The following is a 16,322-nucleotide window of genomic DNA, read 5'->3' on the forward strand; positions in this document are numbered from 1 at the left end:
ATCATTGGATTCTGGTGGTGTAGCCCTAGCTGCACACAAAGATAATCTTGTAATTGTTCTTGACTTGTTCAGCACAGTTCTCTCACAGTTAGTTTTCAGTGGCGTCACCCTTCCCATTATGCTTTTAAATTCTTTCAGTTATCATCCAGGAATATAAGCATTAAGGCAGAGTGGTAAAAACCAATACATGATGTTAAATGGACTCATGATTAGGAAAGAGTATCATAAATTGTAAGTGGTCATGAGTACATCTCCTGAGATTATTTTTCAGGAAAAGTATCAATCAGTTAAAAATGGTTATACAAGAAAGAAAGTATAGAGGAAAGGGAATAGCTTTTAAAAATTTGTTTAGTCTTCTTATAAGACAAGTGAGGTTTTGAAGTTAGTCTTACAGTGTGAACAATAAACAAGTAGGCATTCAGTGAAAGTCTAGTTTTATGAAAGTTTATTTGCAAATAGTAAGGCAAGCTTTCACTGTTTAAAAAAATGGATTCTGAATTCCAATAAATTAGCAAAAAATACAAAGTTCCCAGTATATAAAATGCCAAAGAATGTGATCAGATAGTTAAAAAATAACTGAACAGTAAATTAACCCAATACACACAGACACACACACACAAGGAACTCATTAAATAAAGTTATTAAAATAATGCACATTGCTGACAAAGGTGTCGGGAGATACATAGTCTCAGTCATGGTACTCTGATGGTTGGAATCCAAATTTATAAATGTGTGAGCTGGAGACCAGGGTGGGCCCACAAGACCCACCATAAACACTCTCTTCCCCAACCCAGTGGCTATAGTCTTGAGCACCTATTCTATGAAAATATTCTAGTATAACAGAAACCATATCTTCAAAATATTCAGCCCATTGTTTATTGTAATCTTTAGTAAGAAAGGATGATTAAATAAATCATAGCCCATCCATAAACCAGAATGCAATGCAGCATGAAATTATAAGCATATAAAAGAATTAGGAGAAGGATTATTTCTCATGTTCAATCAAAAGAGCAGGATGTAAATTTGCACGTGTGGAGTATAGTATCAACTATGAAAAAATACTTGTGAAATAAGGCTGTAGCAAATACAAACAAGTGGGATTGGTTTCTCAGTGGTGGGCTTACGGAAAGTTTCTATTTCAATCATGATAATTTTCTACATTCTCCAAGTATTCAACAATGAGCATGAATTTTTTATCCATTTTGAAATGTTATAAATATGTTCTTGGAAAATGATTAGTGTCATAGTAGTCTTGTTTGTAGTAGTAATATGCAGTTAGTTTTTTTTAAAGATACTTAGAATTTTACTACCACTATTAATAAAATATTTGGAGACCCTTTGAAAATGATGTTTATAGATTCTAGATTTAGGGATTATAATCAAGTCACTAGGTTAACATAAGTGTTGTGAGAAACGGAATAACTTGTGCTGAAGGTTTACTTGCATTTGAATCTTTGATCAATGCTTGCTTGGCTGGCCTCGCATTGTTCAAATTCTCTTTTCTCACACACCATTCACTCATGAGAGAGTGATCAACATTGTCATTTTGTGTCAGGGAGATGAAATGGAGAAATTTGTGATGGTCCAAATTAAGTGACAAGTAGGTGGAAAAATAAAGTTTGAATGTTTCAGTTTTTAATAGAATAATGATCATATGAATGGAATAAGGGTCTCGCAAGCACATCTATTTAATCTTGTTTGGGCAGTATATTTTGCAATACCTGGTCCCTTTTACACAGCTTACCCCTCCAAGGGGAGCTGGAACTAAACGAGAAATGTCCATTTTTAGAAGTGGGGGCCTTGAGCCATAAGCCATGTCCCACGTTCCCATTTGAGGTCTCTGGCTAAAGAAATGGTATGAAGGCAAAGCCTCTTTTTTAATAGTGTTATATTTGGTCCTGCATCACCTCAAGTTTTGAAATGGATGTCTAGTTGTTTAATTAACCCTGATCTACTATTGGCACCTCTAATGTTATGATACTTTGGAAAAAGACAGCAGCCATTTGTTGAATAGATTCATTTCTATTTATCTCTGTCTTGATGGTTCTAGCACATGAGGCACCTCGGTCTCGATCGACCACCCCTGGGAACAGAGACGGAGATAAATGGTCAATAACAAAATTTTAGCTTCAAAACATGTCAGCCTCCAGAGATTTGGGGAATGTGCCAATTTTTCACTTATTTCTTTGAAAGTTTTAGTTATTTCTTTTGTTCTCCATGACTGGGGTTTCATCCTGTGCTCCCGGCCCCTTCCTGATGAGCAGCGTTGGTGTCAGCCAGAGAGGGTACCAATCTCACACTGAGGACCCAAGGGAGGGACCAAAATTATGAAAGAGGAAGATGACAATATTCTGGGTCAGACAATGCTGTCCTTGCAGGTCACGTGGGGCCTAATGACATGTCCAGAGTGGTGGCTGTGGGGGACCACTGTGGGCTATCAACTAGGAGGGCATAGCACCCTAGGTCTTCAAGGCAGGCGCCTTAGGTACTATGTGACATGCAGCGAGCACTTCCAAGTTGTAGAGCTAAGATTCTATTTTATTTTCTTTTGGACTTCATTGCATTCTTTCTCATGCTCTTTTCATTCAAAGATTCAGTCCCAAGACAGGATTATGATACTCCACCAGCTGTTGTGTCAGGTAGGAAAATTCTAATTCCTTTAAGACTTGATTGGATGGGAGAGAGGGAGCTTGCCTGGTTTTCTCCAAAACTCTTTAAAGCAGTGATTCTCAAACACGGATGCTACGTAGGCACTTGAATTTCAGTTCTGAGGTGGGCGATTCGCACATGCGGTTTAAAAAATAATATTTAATATTCCAATCCAGTTTGTGTATGCAAAATAAATATGTTGCTTTTGAAACAAAAAGTAAAGGCTCAAAGACATTTGGTCTTGGAGTCTGTGTATCAGTGATTCTCGGTGTTGGGATATTCACTAGACTTTCTGGGAAGTAGGAGAAGGATATTTAAGTTAATCAAAAGAGGGATCAGGTGAATAAAAATAATTTGAGAAGCACTGCTTTAGAGACCGAATTCTTCTGAAATCAGAAAATCATCCCATTTTGCTTGTTCTGCACCCAGCATAGTATCTGACATATAGTAGGTGCTCAATATAATTGTTGAATGAATCAAAACTTCAAATTTGTTCCAAAAATGGTATTTGGGATATTGAAAGAAAAGCTGCCAATGTTCCATGTTACTCCAAAGTGGCCGAGGTTGATTTGAGAATGCATTAGCAGTGTCTTGAGCATTTTAATCAGTGATATTAAAGTTGCTCCATAAAATCCAGTAGTGCAGTTCATAATAGAGCATATGGATGTGAAGACATGAGTTTGAATTTTGAACTGCATGGATCTTCTTATGCTTTCATCTTAATTTTGAAGTTTGGTTTCTTGCAGAGAGGAAAATGGGCACAATTTTTCATTTTTGTTGATTTTAACTAAGTAAAATACTGGCAGCAAGAAGGGCTTTGAACTCTCTAATCCTTTGATGTGTCAGATGATGAGGACATAAAATCTAAACCAAGAAAAGGCAGTGAAGAGACAGCACAAGAGATGAAGGCCAGAAATAGAATGGGGGAACCCAGGGGGCAACAGAGTCTGGCAACAGAGTGATGGTTTCCAGAGAACCTCGTGTTCTTGGCCACCCGGTGTGCTGGACCCAGTGTCTGCAGGATAATCCTCTTCTGGTGTCTTGTGGACTTGTTTGATTATGCTTATAGCTGAATACTCCTCTTAGTTCAGTGGAGAAGCAATGACTTAGCTTTCAGCTCTGAAGTTACTTTGGTCCTCCTGGAAACCTCTATAAGTTGTCGTTAATGAAAATATCCCGTTACATCTTCACACACCTGTTTTATTTAGGATTAGGAGACCCCTGAGAAGATGCTTTCTCTAACATGTTCAGCCTGTGCTTTACATGTTTACTCTGCTTAATACGTGATGTCTTCGTTTAACAAGAGGCATCTGCTCTCAGTAATTCGCCAATATTGATAATAATGAAAGACACAAAATGGAACTTTCCTTCAACTAGAGTTTCTGATTTCCCTTTCAAGAACACAATGGAAAAGCAATGAAAACATCAAACGCACTTACCAGAGATGGGCCATGGGTCAGGCTCTACACAAATCAATTATGGAAAGACAGCAGGTGGCATCTCTAGACTCAGAGTTCCCACCTGGTTCACAGTCAGGCACCACCAGGAGCCCCTGAGCAGAGACACGACTTGATGAAAGCAGTGCTCTGAGCAAGTTCGTCTGTGGTTTGGTGTGTGCTTGAGGAATAAGACACGTGTTACGTACAACAGTCAGAAAGCTCAGATATGATCACTAGACTAAGACAAGTGCTAAGATCTCGGTGGAATACAAGGGGACTAAAACAGAAGTGACAGGAAAAAGAACATTTTGGGAGATTTTTACAGTTGTTTTCCCCTGAGGAGATTGAGTTGGTGGTTCGACATCTTATAAATTTACACAGACTTCTTTGGCCTCTTTAATCTATCTCTAAATGAAAATAGACTTGCCTTCCTAAAATGTTTGTGACTTGTCTGGTGGGAACCACTTGAGTGACATTTGAAAAATGACATATCCTTTGCCAAACCCTTAACCATTTCAGGAAAGTGAAACAGGCATAGGATGCTGTGATATCCTCTTCAAATGAATCCCAGTATGCTCGTGTTGGACAACTTGAATAGTGATTGATTCTTGGCCATTGTAGGAGTCAACTAAAGCATCATGATGTATTGGAGCTTGAGATATCTCTCTGGTAACCTACAGAAACAAAACTCAACTTAATTTTGTTCATTCAATATATCAAACATTTTTTGACCACCCTCTGAGTGCTAAAATGAAGATTGGAAACTCTCAGGAATAAAGTGAATTCTGAGCTTGATTTGGAAGGATGAATATGAGTTTACCAGTTGGACAAGAGTGGGAAACATACATGAAATGTACAAGAAATGAAACTGTATGGGGTAATTAGATGACTGAAAGTCATTTGGTATTTTGGAGGAAAAAATGTCATGATGGCAGATGCTGAAGGGTGATCTCAGGGTAATCTGGGTAAATCTGATTTTCAGCAAGGACTCTTTCGTCTTTGAACCACATGCCACCTTTTACTTGTATTTATTGAAAAGTATGTATGACCGTATGACAGTCTATGTACTGGGTGCTAGGGCTACAACTTCCTTCTAAAAGTCTAAGGTCCTAAAAAAAAAAAAAAAGTCTAAGGTCCAATTAGGAAGTTAGGTTCAAGTGAGTGATTACAACACAGTGTCATAAGTATTTCCATAGGGACAAATATATGATGTTTAAGTTTGTAAAATCTTCAATAAGATAACCTAGGTTCAGAATCAACTTGGAGCACTCACTAGTCATTGAAACTTGGGAAAATTATTTAAGTTCTCTGTGGCTTGGATTACTTATCTGAGGAAGTATTAATTACCTCGTAAGGTTGTTGTAAGCATTAGATGAGATAAAATATGTAGTTGACTTAGGAGGGATTCTGGCATTAAATAAGTGCTCAAGTAGCCTTCCTTGGTGGCTCAGATGGTAAAGAAATCTGCCTGCAATGCAGGAGACCTGGGTTCTATCCCTGGATCAGGACGATCCCCTGGAGAAGGGAATGGCTACCCACTCCAGTATTCTTGCCTGGAGAATTCCATGGACAGAGGAGCCTGGCAGGCTACAGTCCCTGGGGTTACAAAGAGTCAGACATGACTGAGTGACTAACACAAGTATTATTAGCAACAACTATGCTAATCATTCTTGTTATAAGATGCTATGTGGATACAAAGAGAAAACTGACCCACAGTTGAAGTCATAAATAGTGGGAGAAACCTCTGAATGGAGACATAGGACACATGGGAATTAGTCTAGTGAACAATAGTGGAGTGGGAAAGAGTTTCAGGTCAACAGGGTGGCGTATAAAAAGCTCATGGGTGGCAGGATTTGGCGAATTCAGGGAACTTCAGATGCCTCAATAGGACAGGGATGCTTAAAGAGAAACTGAAGTAGAGAAAATGTTTCCTGAGAAATAAGCTGGAGCAGCATCATTAGCTACAGTAGCTTGGCTCCATCCTGGTGGCAATAGATGTAAACTGACAAGTTTAAGTCAGAGAATAATGGGATCCCTCTGGATATAGGGTGAAGAATGCACTGGAGAGAGACAGACCTGGAAAATGGGGACCAGAGCTCAAGGACCCAAGCACAAAACCAAGTTGATCTGTGCTCAAGATGTGGGAATAAGGATGGAGCATTGACACATTCGACAAATTTGACAGAGGTAGAATACACAGGACTTGATAACTGGTTGGATGTCAGAGTAGGAGGAGAAGAAGGAATTAAAGGAGGCTTTTAAGTTCCTAGCAGCTCAGAGGCTTGAAGTATCACTTGCTGAGCTCTGAACCAGAGGAAAGAGAATCAAGTTTGGCAGGAAAGAGGCTGAGTGCAGCATCATTGAGTCTGAATGTCAGTGAGGTACCTAAATGAAGATAATGGATAGCTATTTGGATGTGGGTATCTGGAGCTCCTAGGTAGAAATGGGTTTTGGAGTAATCATCATGGAAGTAAGCCATGACACCCAAAGAATGTGCTTAGAGTGGAGAGAAGTACGCAGATCATTGAAAATAAGGAATGGGCAGAAAAGGGAACCTAAAGTAGAGATTGGAAAAGACAACCATAAACATAAGGAAAACCAAGAATATGAGTTTTCTGAAGAAGCCACAGCAAGAGAGGATTTCAAGAGAAGCCTGTCTAGGAAGATAAGTTTAGAAAAGAAGCCGCTGGATTTTGTGAGACCAAGGTCACTAGCCAGTCTGGTAGGGCAGTTTGAAGGGGAAGGGCAGAGACAGTGAATGTCCCGTAAGGACGTGGGCGGGACAAGTACCAGACTCCTCCGTCTGACTCACTTCTCTATAGGGTTCTGTTTGCTTTTTGTGAAGTTCTGAGGGACACCTTCCGAGAGTTGAGTGTGAAATAGCATGGTAAGGAACTTAAGGATGACAGAGATTCGGAAAACTATAGAGTAAGAAAGCCCAAAGGCCAGCTGGCAATACAGGGAAAGCTTGAGGATCCAGGAGTGGGGCTCCACTGGAAGTTATAGCCGACAGATTTTTGTAACAGCAGGCTGGGATGGTGTGTGAGTCTCCACTGCAGAGCTCACTTGCCAGGAAGGCAGACAGGTGGATTAATTCAGGGCTGAGGTTTGACCACATGAAGGGGAAAAGGGGGCAGCATGTGCTGAGGTTACTGGCGAGAGAGTGACAGGGTGATAGACTAGTTTCTAGGTTGAATAGGAACAGTGAAAAAGGCAGCAAGAGGTGGTAGAGGAGACTGCAAGGAAGACAGAGACTAGAGGTCCCAACAAGGCGTACAGAGTGGTCAGAAATACAATACTTGGGCTTAAGACTTTGGATAATGAACTATTCTCAGCAAAGTCCAGGTCATGGGAGTACATGTGAAGCTGGTTGGACGTTAAGGAAATTGATAAACATGAGCATAAGAAGCTGATATTTAAGTGGAGTATTTCTGTGTGTCTAGGTTTCGTTTTGCTTTTTGACACTAATAAGATGTAGGTTAATCACTGAAGACTTGACCTCACAGAATTTTTAAGAGTCAAATGTGTATTTTTTTTGGGGGGGTGGGGTGGGGTAAGCGTTTGGAGTATACGTCTAATTAAAGGCAGGAAAGTATACCAGATTAGTATTTTTCAGAGTGTGATTTGTGTATCATCATGATACTTGAAGTGATTTTAGGAGGATATGGTCTTTATTTTTATTTCAGCAACTGTAAAGTTACTTTAATGTAGATTTGAATAAGTTTATCAAACACATGGTTGAAGATCTCTTTGTTTAGGAAGAGTCTAAGGTGAATAGTTAAACAGTTAACACATTAAGAACAATAACAACAACAACAACAAAACTAACAATAATTGAGGAAGAATAGAGCTAACGCCGGAGTGGTGATGTCCAGAGAACATGACTGATGTCTGGGAGATGGGAGTCTCTGATTTCTTTGCTTTCTCCTTGCCCAAGCTGCTACTACACTTTATCCTGCTTATTTCAAGGACAGAGAACAAGAAGGCTGGACCTACATTTTCATGCAAACTCATGAGTCTATTCTGTTTTCAATGTTTCTTTTCCATATAATTATAACTCTGTAAAATATCCTCCTATTTTAAAATAAAGAGTAAAGCGTCATTTTTTTTCTGTCCATGGTTGGATTTTATGAGAAACCTATGAGAACTACAGATGATTTGTTGTCAAATGTTTATTTCAGTTGCTTTGAACTTAATTTCCTAGAAAGGCATCATGATGTAATCAAACAAAAGATTACTATGAACAGTGAAAAGCTCTGTAGTGTCCCAACTCTTTGTGATCCCCTGGACTGTAGCCCACCAGGCTCCTCTGTCTATGGGATTCTCCAGGCAAGAATACTGGAGTGGGCTGCCATTTCCTTCTCCAAGGGATCTTCCTGACCTGGGATTGAACCAGCATCTCCTGCACTGCAGGCGGATTCTTTACCATTTGAGCCACCAAAGGAGCCCAGACTATGAACAGAGAATGACCCAAAGTAGAACCCAAATTCATTCTCCTTTTCTGAAAACCTTAGAATTCAGAATTGGAGCTTGTGTTTGGAAAAAAGTGAAAAAGGAGCAAGTAACGCACTGACAGCGACCCACGGAACTTGTGAACATTGATTCCCTGCTGTCTGCTTTCTACACACTGGCTGAAACAGGTCGGAAAGAGTCAGTGTCATCATCAGGCCAACTTCAGGGTAAGAAGGAAGTCTTCACCATGGACTTGCTCAGATTCAGACCAAATTCCCTAGCAATGTATTATGCAGCTTTCCCTTCATTGTTCTGCTAGTCACTAACATCTGTTTGCTTTGGAAAGCCTCCCTAATTTGGAATCAGTGATGCCCTACCAGCCCACCTTTGTACTGTTTCTTGAGTGGGAATTAGTTCATAAAACTCTTCCATAACTTGGCAGGGGTGGGGGGTTGTTTAAGCTGATTCAAAGAACAAAGCCATTTCTTCAAACAGGAGATGTTTAAACTACTTCAAACCATTTTTCAAACTCTAAACATGTGTCTTCATGGATACCAGGAGCTAATTACAAATGATTCCCCTCTCTTAATTAAAAATTAGGTCCATTAGTACCTCCCATTAACAGCAATTAGCCATTAAATTGCATTTACTGTAAAAGGCCTGACACAGTTATAAGAGCTCCCACAAGCCATGCATGAGAATCAGTTTCATTTCTTTGCTCAGATTCCGTGCATCTACTCTGATTACCAAACCACATTTGTTTAAGTGTACTGATTGATTTCTTTTCAATAAGTTCAATAAGGACACTTTGTTCTACTGATCTCTTCATTCATTCAACTAATGTTTACCGGACTCCCATAGAGCTGTAAGGAACCAAAGCTAGACAGCATAAGATAGAGATGCAGCCCTACAAAGAACAGGGGTCCCAACCCCTGTTAGAACAAAGGGCAGAGTTACAAAGAACTGTCACCAAACACAGCGTGCGACAGCTGCCCTAAGAGCCGTCCGCAGAGCGGGACTTTGTAGCGACGCTGGTCCAAGACTGACACCCAGGCCTGTGTGTGTTGTTCCTGTGATCCCGCTGGCGCATTTATATTGTTCCCGACACAGCAAAAAATGAATTTTAAAAGACTTTTCCTGAGAGACCATGGTTTTTAGTGCTCTATTCAAGAAACCGATAACTAACAGGAGCTTGTGCAAATGGTCTTTTCTGATACGTTACCCTCACTGTCGTTTGGTTCAGCTTCTTTTTTGGGGGGTGGCAGGGGGCATGGGATAAGAGGATATGAAATCCTATGCCTGACCGAATCTGTTAACATGTCCTTCTATGCCATTTATTCCTTGATAAATGTGGTAGTGGATGTTTCTTTGTGTGTGTGTTTATCATTTTATTTACTCACTTGTGGCTGTGCTGGATCTTCGTTGCTGCATGGGCTTTTCTCTAGTTACAGCGATCAGGGACTCCTCTGCCTCTTCTTTGTGATGTGTGAGCTTCTCATTGCGGTGGCTTCTCCGTTGCAGAGCACGGGCTCTAGGGGCGCAAGGGCGTCCGCAGTTGCGGTTCCCGGGCTCCGGAGCACAGGCTCAGTAGTTGTGGCAGGCGGGGAGGCTTAGTTCTCTGCAGCATGTGGGATCTTCTCAAATCAGGGATGGAACTATGTCTCCTGCATTGGGAGATGGATTCTTTACTACTGAGCTCCCAGGGAAGCCCTAAGTCTTATCTTCTAATCCAGCAAGTTTTTATTTGTTTGGTTTGTTTTGTCTTTCTGTAACAGTCCAGAAGTAAATATTTTAGGCTTTGCCAGGCATTGGCCGTATGTCAGAGTCACTCTCGCGTGCAGGATGAAAGCAGCCACAGACCATGTATAAACACATAAGCATGGCTGCATCCCAATAAAACCTTTATGGGCAGCACTGGATATGCAGACATAGAGAACAGACTTATGGACAAGAGCGGGAGAGAGGAAGGAGAGGGTGAGATGAGTGGAGAGAGTAGCATGGAAGCATATGCACTAACATATGTAAAATAGATAGCCCATGAACATTTGCTCTGACTCAGGCAACTCAAACTGGGGCCCTGTAACAACCTAGAGGGGTGGGAAGGGTGGGGGGCGGGAGGGGAGATTCGAGAGGAAGGGAACATACGCACCTCTATGGTTAATTCCTGTTAATGTATGACAAATTAAACCAATATTGTAAAGCCATCATCAATCAATTAAAAATAAATTTAAAAAGATAAAAAAAACCTTATAAAACAAGGAACTGGGTTGGCCTGTGGGCTACGGTTTGCCCACCTCTGCTCTGATCAATGTATTTTCCAAAGTCTTTCAAATGCAGTACTGTTTTTGACATTCCACATAATAAGAACATGAAACTCTTTTTCTCTAAAATTATTGTTTGTGTGTGTTTTTAATTTCATGAAAGGCAGGTGAAATGTCAGAAGAGCAGAGGTGGAGATGAGGACTAAGAGAGACATTTCTTGGAGTTTTACTTTGCACAACACGTTTGACCGTAGTTCCGAAGTAGGAAAACACTTTTTTAAGTATATATTTTTGTTTTTTACATGCTCATCCCATCTTCACTTTCTGGGATGTATTTGTATGAACCAGCAACAGGGGATTATCAACCAGGAAAAGCAAATATATATTCTGTTTAATATCCTCTTCACAGCCTTTAGAATTCTCTACTTTTAGCAGTTTAGAGAAAAAGTTAAAGATACATCGTCCCAACAGATGTGTATTGATAGTAAAATGTATTTTACATCTCTGTCCTTCCACCTGGCCTGGTAGGGTAGTTGCTGTTGTGGTTGGTCTGTGTCCACTGAAGTTACCCTTGATCCATCAGAACTAGGGATTCTGTTTGCCCCGGTGACGGCATCACTGGCATTGTGTTCTGCTTGGCACTCCAGCGGTGAAGGGCAGCTTTCCTGGTTTTCGCTAGAAAACAAGCACTGTGGAGGGCGGCCCTGGGAGGGCTGGAGCTGTGTGTGCCCTTGGGTGGCGAGGTCAGAGCGAGTGCGCGTGGAGATGCGGCACACGCGCCCGATGGAAGGGCGGCGTGCGGAGTGCGTCTGCGGCAGAACCCGCCGTGCGGCGGAGGTGGGCTTAGGTGCCACGGCCACAGCCGATTATGTCCTGAGGACTTTCGGCGCCAGGAAGGGGCAGTGCCTACAGAACGGCGACAGAGAGAGACAGCATTTCCAAGACAACTGCGAATTTTAAAGGAAGCTAATTGTATGTTCAGGACGCGGCCCATCTGGCACTGACGGCGCATTGCTCCCTTTTTAATCAACTCCACAAAGTGGGCACTTGAGGTTCCTGTCAGAGAATCCAACCGTGAACTGACTTACCATGCAGCCCTTGCCAGAGGCTTGAGACACCTGTGGTCACCTTGCAGACATGCTAACATTTCTCCAGACTCTGTGTGAAATTAGTTTATCAGGAAGCAAAATACCTGAGCCATGTAATTGCACATCCCTGTAGAAATGCTTTCTCAGAGTGAATTTTAACATTTTTAACCTCTTCTTTCTTAGACGGGTGATATATGACACACGCATTTAGCAACATCACTAGCTTTTTCAAGATGCCACAGTGAATGTAACTGACCATTATTTTGCCCAGTGTTCTTTATAAAGAAACAATGAATCACTCCTTGAGTTCAGTGCCTGGGCAAGTATCTCGCTTCATATGATACACGTCTTCTGAACTGGCAATGTAAAATGCACACCTTAGTCTATTTCTCCTTGGCCCTGGTTGTCAGGATGGTGGGAATCTGGTACATTTCACTGCAAACAGTCCTGGTACCATGTTTTCTCTCTTGTTCTCAACTGTTCATTGAATTGCTGGTGTTTTTAATTGGGCTTTTCAATATAGAGCTTAATTTCATAAACCCTTCACAAGCCCAACTTGGAAGCACAAAACCTCTAACTCCTATGGTAAAAAATAAGTAAAACAAATGCTAATAGGCTCAGGGAAGTTTGAGTGCTGGAAAGTCTCAGTGGAAAGATAAAATGAGAGGTGATTTTGATGATGTATCAGTCTGATTGAAAAAGTTGCCTGCAGGCACTGTTTTTGTTCACTCACACACATGCAGCTCTGAACAAGTATGGTGATGACTTTGAGAGTCAAGAGGATATACGTGATTCCTAGTCCAACTATTTAATAATTACTTAACAATGACCTCCACTTAAATTTTCTGAAGCTAGCTTTTCCTCTCTTTAAGTATAGATAATAACGCATTGTCATCTACCTGTATCTTAATAGAAGAATTCATTGAGATGATACATCCGAAGTACCCAGTAAGTGCCTGACTCATCCTAGGTATTAAATTATGGAGGCTTCTTTTCCTCTTCCCTTTCCCACACTCAGGGAAGTGTGTTAGGACTTTGAAGTATCATTAAGCTGACATTTACCTGATAAATAGACTGAGTCAGAGTTGTATTTTTAAGCACTCTCTCTGTTTCTGGCTGCACTGGGTCTTTTTGCCACAGGCGGGTTGCTGTACTTGCGATCAGGGGCTGCTGTCCTCGAGGGGCGCGGGCTTCCCACCGCGGTAGCTCCTCTTGTTCTGGGACGTGGCCCTAGAGTTCAGGCTTCAGAGTCTGTGGTGCCCGGGCTTAGCTGCCCCATGGCACTTGGAGTCTTCCCGGACCAGGGATCGAACAGGGGTCCTCTACATTGGCTGGTGGGTTCTTAACTGCTGGACCACCAGGGAAGTCCCCAGAGTAGTATTTTAAAATAGCGTTTCCAAACCCAGCATCTAAAAATAGAAGAAATATTCAAGGAGCTAAATGTATATCTTCTCTATAATATTTTAAGTGGAATTAATATAATAAAAATTATAAAACATTTTAACATGGAAAATAATATTCTTAATGTAAAGTGAAAACAGTGATATGTTGAACAATCAGTAGGATTTTGACTCAAAAAGTATATTATATATTCACTAGATGAATACAAGCTAGGATAAAATGCATAAAATGATTATGTGTTTTTAATTTCTTTTTTTGTTTGTTTTTTGGTAAACTTTTGGGCATGTTGCTTTGCAACTTATATAATTTACTAGAATTTTAGCAGCGCAGTCTTTGAATATGCACAACTTGAGGGAGATATTTCTATGCCAGGGAAACATGAGTGTGTTACTATGAAGACGAGGGTAATGGTGATCGTGAAGATTGCTGATTATTGCTGATTAGTGGGGGCAGTGGTGGCCTCTAGAAATGTCTCCACTTCCAACGATTATATCTTAAACCCTGTGGCATCTAAGGCAGAATTAAATGAAGCATCTTTCTATAGAAATGACATAGACTTGTTGAGTGATCCTGTGGTCTGAAGTCACTGTTAATTTTTTATGGATTTATTATCTGCCTATCAGATGGTGCATCTCCACAGCAAGATGACTCCTGCCTTTAACACTTTTCACACTGAAATCACATTTCAAGTGATATATATTCTGTTCCCTTCATACAGCATTTGGGACAACCTAAGATCTTCCCAGTTTATTTAATGTGAGACTTCCTGTCTCTTGTGCTATCATACATTTGAAATTGGGATCATATTAAATTATAAAATATAAATATGATTTTTATAATCACATAAAATTATATATGTGTATACATGAAATATTTTTATATTGGAAATAATTCATTTCCCCAAGTTGTAGATCACAAAATATTTATTCCTACCAAAATTATATCATTTCAAAGTCCATTTGCCACTCAATATATTACTGCTGCTTCTTTCTTTTTTACCACATTTTACTAATGTGGACTACATCACAAACAGTATTTGTTTCTTATCAGGTGAGTCTTTTTGCCCCACTTGTCTGAACTCTGCACTCTGGTGTAATCACTGCAATTTAGCTTTGATAAAATACTGATTGAAAAGCCATCAGCTACTTGACCCAGATACTACATATCAAAACTAGAATTACTTCACATCAGGTTTCCTTAAAAATAGAAAACAAAAAGTTGAAAAGATGTTAAAAGAATGGGGCCCCTTAATTTACATGCAAAGGGCATATTTCAGTTGGCAGCAAAACCATGCTGGACTCAGAGTAATGGACTGCAGGTCTCTGAGACATAAATGTAATTACTCTATGTGCCTGCTCTGAGTCCAGCTATCTGCCCAGGAGAATCGAATTTGGAAAAGCAAAGGACTCCAGATTCAGAGAATGGGAACTGCATTCACAATTGAGCAGCTACTTTAGCAAATCAAATATGTAGAGTTAGTTAAAAAAACAAAACAGTGACTGAGATTTTTGAGATGCTCATTTTGGATAGGTAAAACCTACTAGCAAAAATAAGACCAAAAAGCAACCATAGTTCAGCAAAGTTAGATTTATTAACTTGCAGAAATGATGGAGAACTTACATCTAAGGGTGAACATTTAAGAAGAGGAAATTGGAAGGGGCTTACGGTTGGATTTGAGCTCATGCAGTGTGACTTTGGTAGACGTTTAAGTGATGGTTTTTTCTGCATTAATGCTATCAGGAAGTCGAAAGAGTGGACATCTTGTGAAGCGTTGTCTAGTGGGTGAGTTGAACAAAGAAGAGCTAGAGTTGTCATTGGTAAAGATGCAGTAGTCGCTCACCTTGGAGGTTCCATTGTTTTTAGGTGTGCAGAATGTCCTTCCCTGTGTCTTTTATCCTCCCTAGTCATGGTGTGTTCTTGTCTGATAATTGCCAATAATCTTAAAATAGTTTAATTGGGAATGCTGTGCCCTTATTAATAGCTACCAGCTCATTAAAGATAATTTGGAAAATTTCCATAAATTATTTCCTTATCTAAAGGGCAATTGTCATGTTGCCTGACAAAAATATAACTGAACATCAAGTGGCCTTGATAAAATATAAACACAAGTATGGGATAGGTTGAATGTGTCTTATTAATCACATACACTGAGTGTATAGGAAGGTACTGTGGATGCAAAGTGCATATACATATAGAACATGCTGTGTTCAGGGAAATGAGCTGAGCACATCAGGTGGGTTGATTTGATATAAAAAATCGTCACAGTCACTCTGTGAGGAAGTGTATGTGTCCTCTACAAACTGACTCTTTACAAGCCCAGCCTGACCTGCCTCTTGGGAAACCTATATGCAGGTCAGGAAGCAACAGTCAGAACTGGACATGGAACAACAGACTGGTTCCAAATAGGAAAAAGAGTATGTCAAGGCTGTATATTGTCACCCTGCTTATTTAACTTATATGCAGACTACATCATGAGAAACGCTGGGCTGGATGAAGCACAAGCTGGAATTGCCAGGAGAAATATCAATAACCTCAGATATGCAGATGACACCACCCTTATGGCAGAAAGCGAAGAACTAAAGAGCCCCTTGATGAAAGTGAAAGAGGAGAGTGAAAAAGTTGGCTTAAAGCTCAACATTCAGAAAACAAAGATCATGGCATCCAGTCCCATCACGTCATGGCAAATAGATGGAGAAACAGTGGAAATAGTGGCTGACTTTATTTTTGGGGGGCTACAAAATCACTGCAGATGGTGACTGCAGCCATGAAATTAAAAGACACTTACTCCTTGGAAGAAAAGTTATTACCTAGACAGTATAGTAAAAAGCAGAAACGTTACTTTGCCAACAAAGGTCTGTCTAGTCAAGGCTGTGGTTTTTCCAGTAGTTATGTATGTGAGAGTTGGACTATACAGATGAGTGCCAAAGAACTGATGCTTTTGAACTGTGGTGTTGGAGAAGACTCTTGAGAGTCCCTTGGACAGCAAGGAGATCCAACCAGTCCATCCTAAAGGAGATCAGTCCTGGGTGTTC

At 40.5% G+C, this 16,322-nt stretch overlaps 1 protein-coding gene across 15 annotated transcripts in view; it reads left to right on the forward strand.

Moving 5' to 3' along the window:
• Positions 1–16,322, forward strand: part of RBMS3 (RNA binding motif single stranded interacting protein 3) — a 1,032,337-nt gene that overhangs the window by 962,291 nt on the left and 53,724 nt on the right. For 11 of the 15 annotated variants that reach the window (XM_043885913.1, XM_043885914.1, XM_043885918.1 and 8 more), the window contains one exon: positions 2,592–2,639. The exons of the other annotated variants lie outside the window; for them this stretch is intronic. In XM_043885913.1, the coding sequence (XP_043741848.1) occupies positions 2,592–2,639 (48 nt within the window). The remainder of the gene's footprint in view (positions 1–2,591; positions 2,640–16,322) is intronic. 15 annotated transcript variants of the gene reach the window in all.

This window comes from Cervus elaphus, chromosome 24, assembly GCF_910594005.1.
Source record: "Cervus elaphus chromosome 24, mCerEla1.1, whole genome shotgun sequence".
In the NCBI taxonomy this organism is placed as follows: Eukaryota; Metazoa; Chordata; class Mammalia; order Artiodactyla; family Cervidae; genus Cervus; species Cervus elaphus.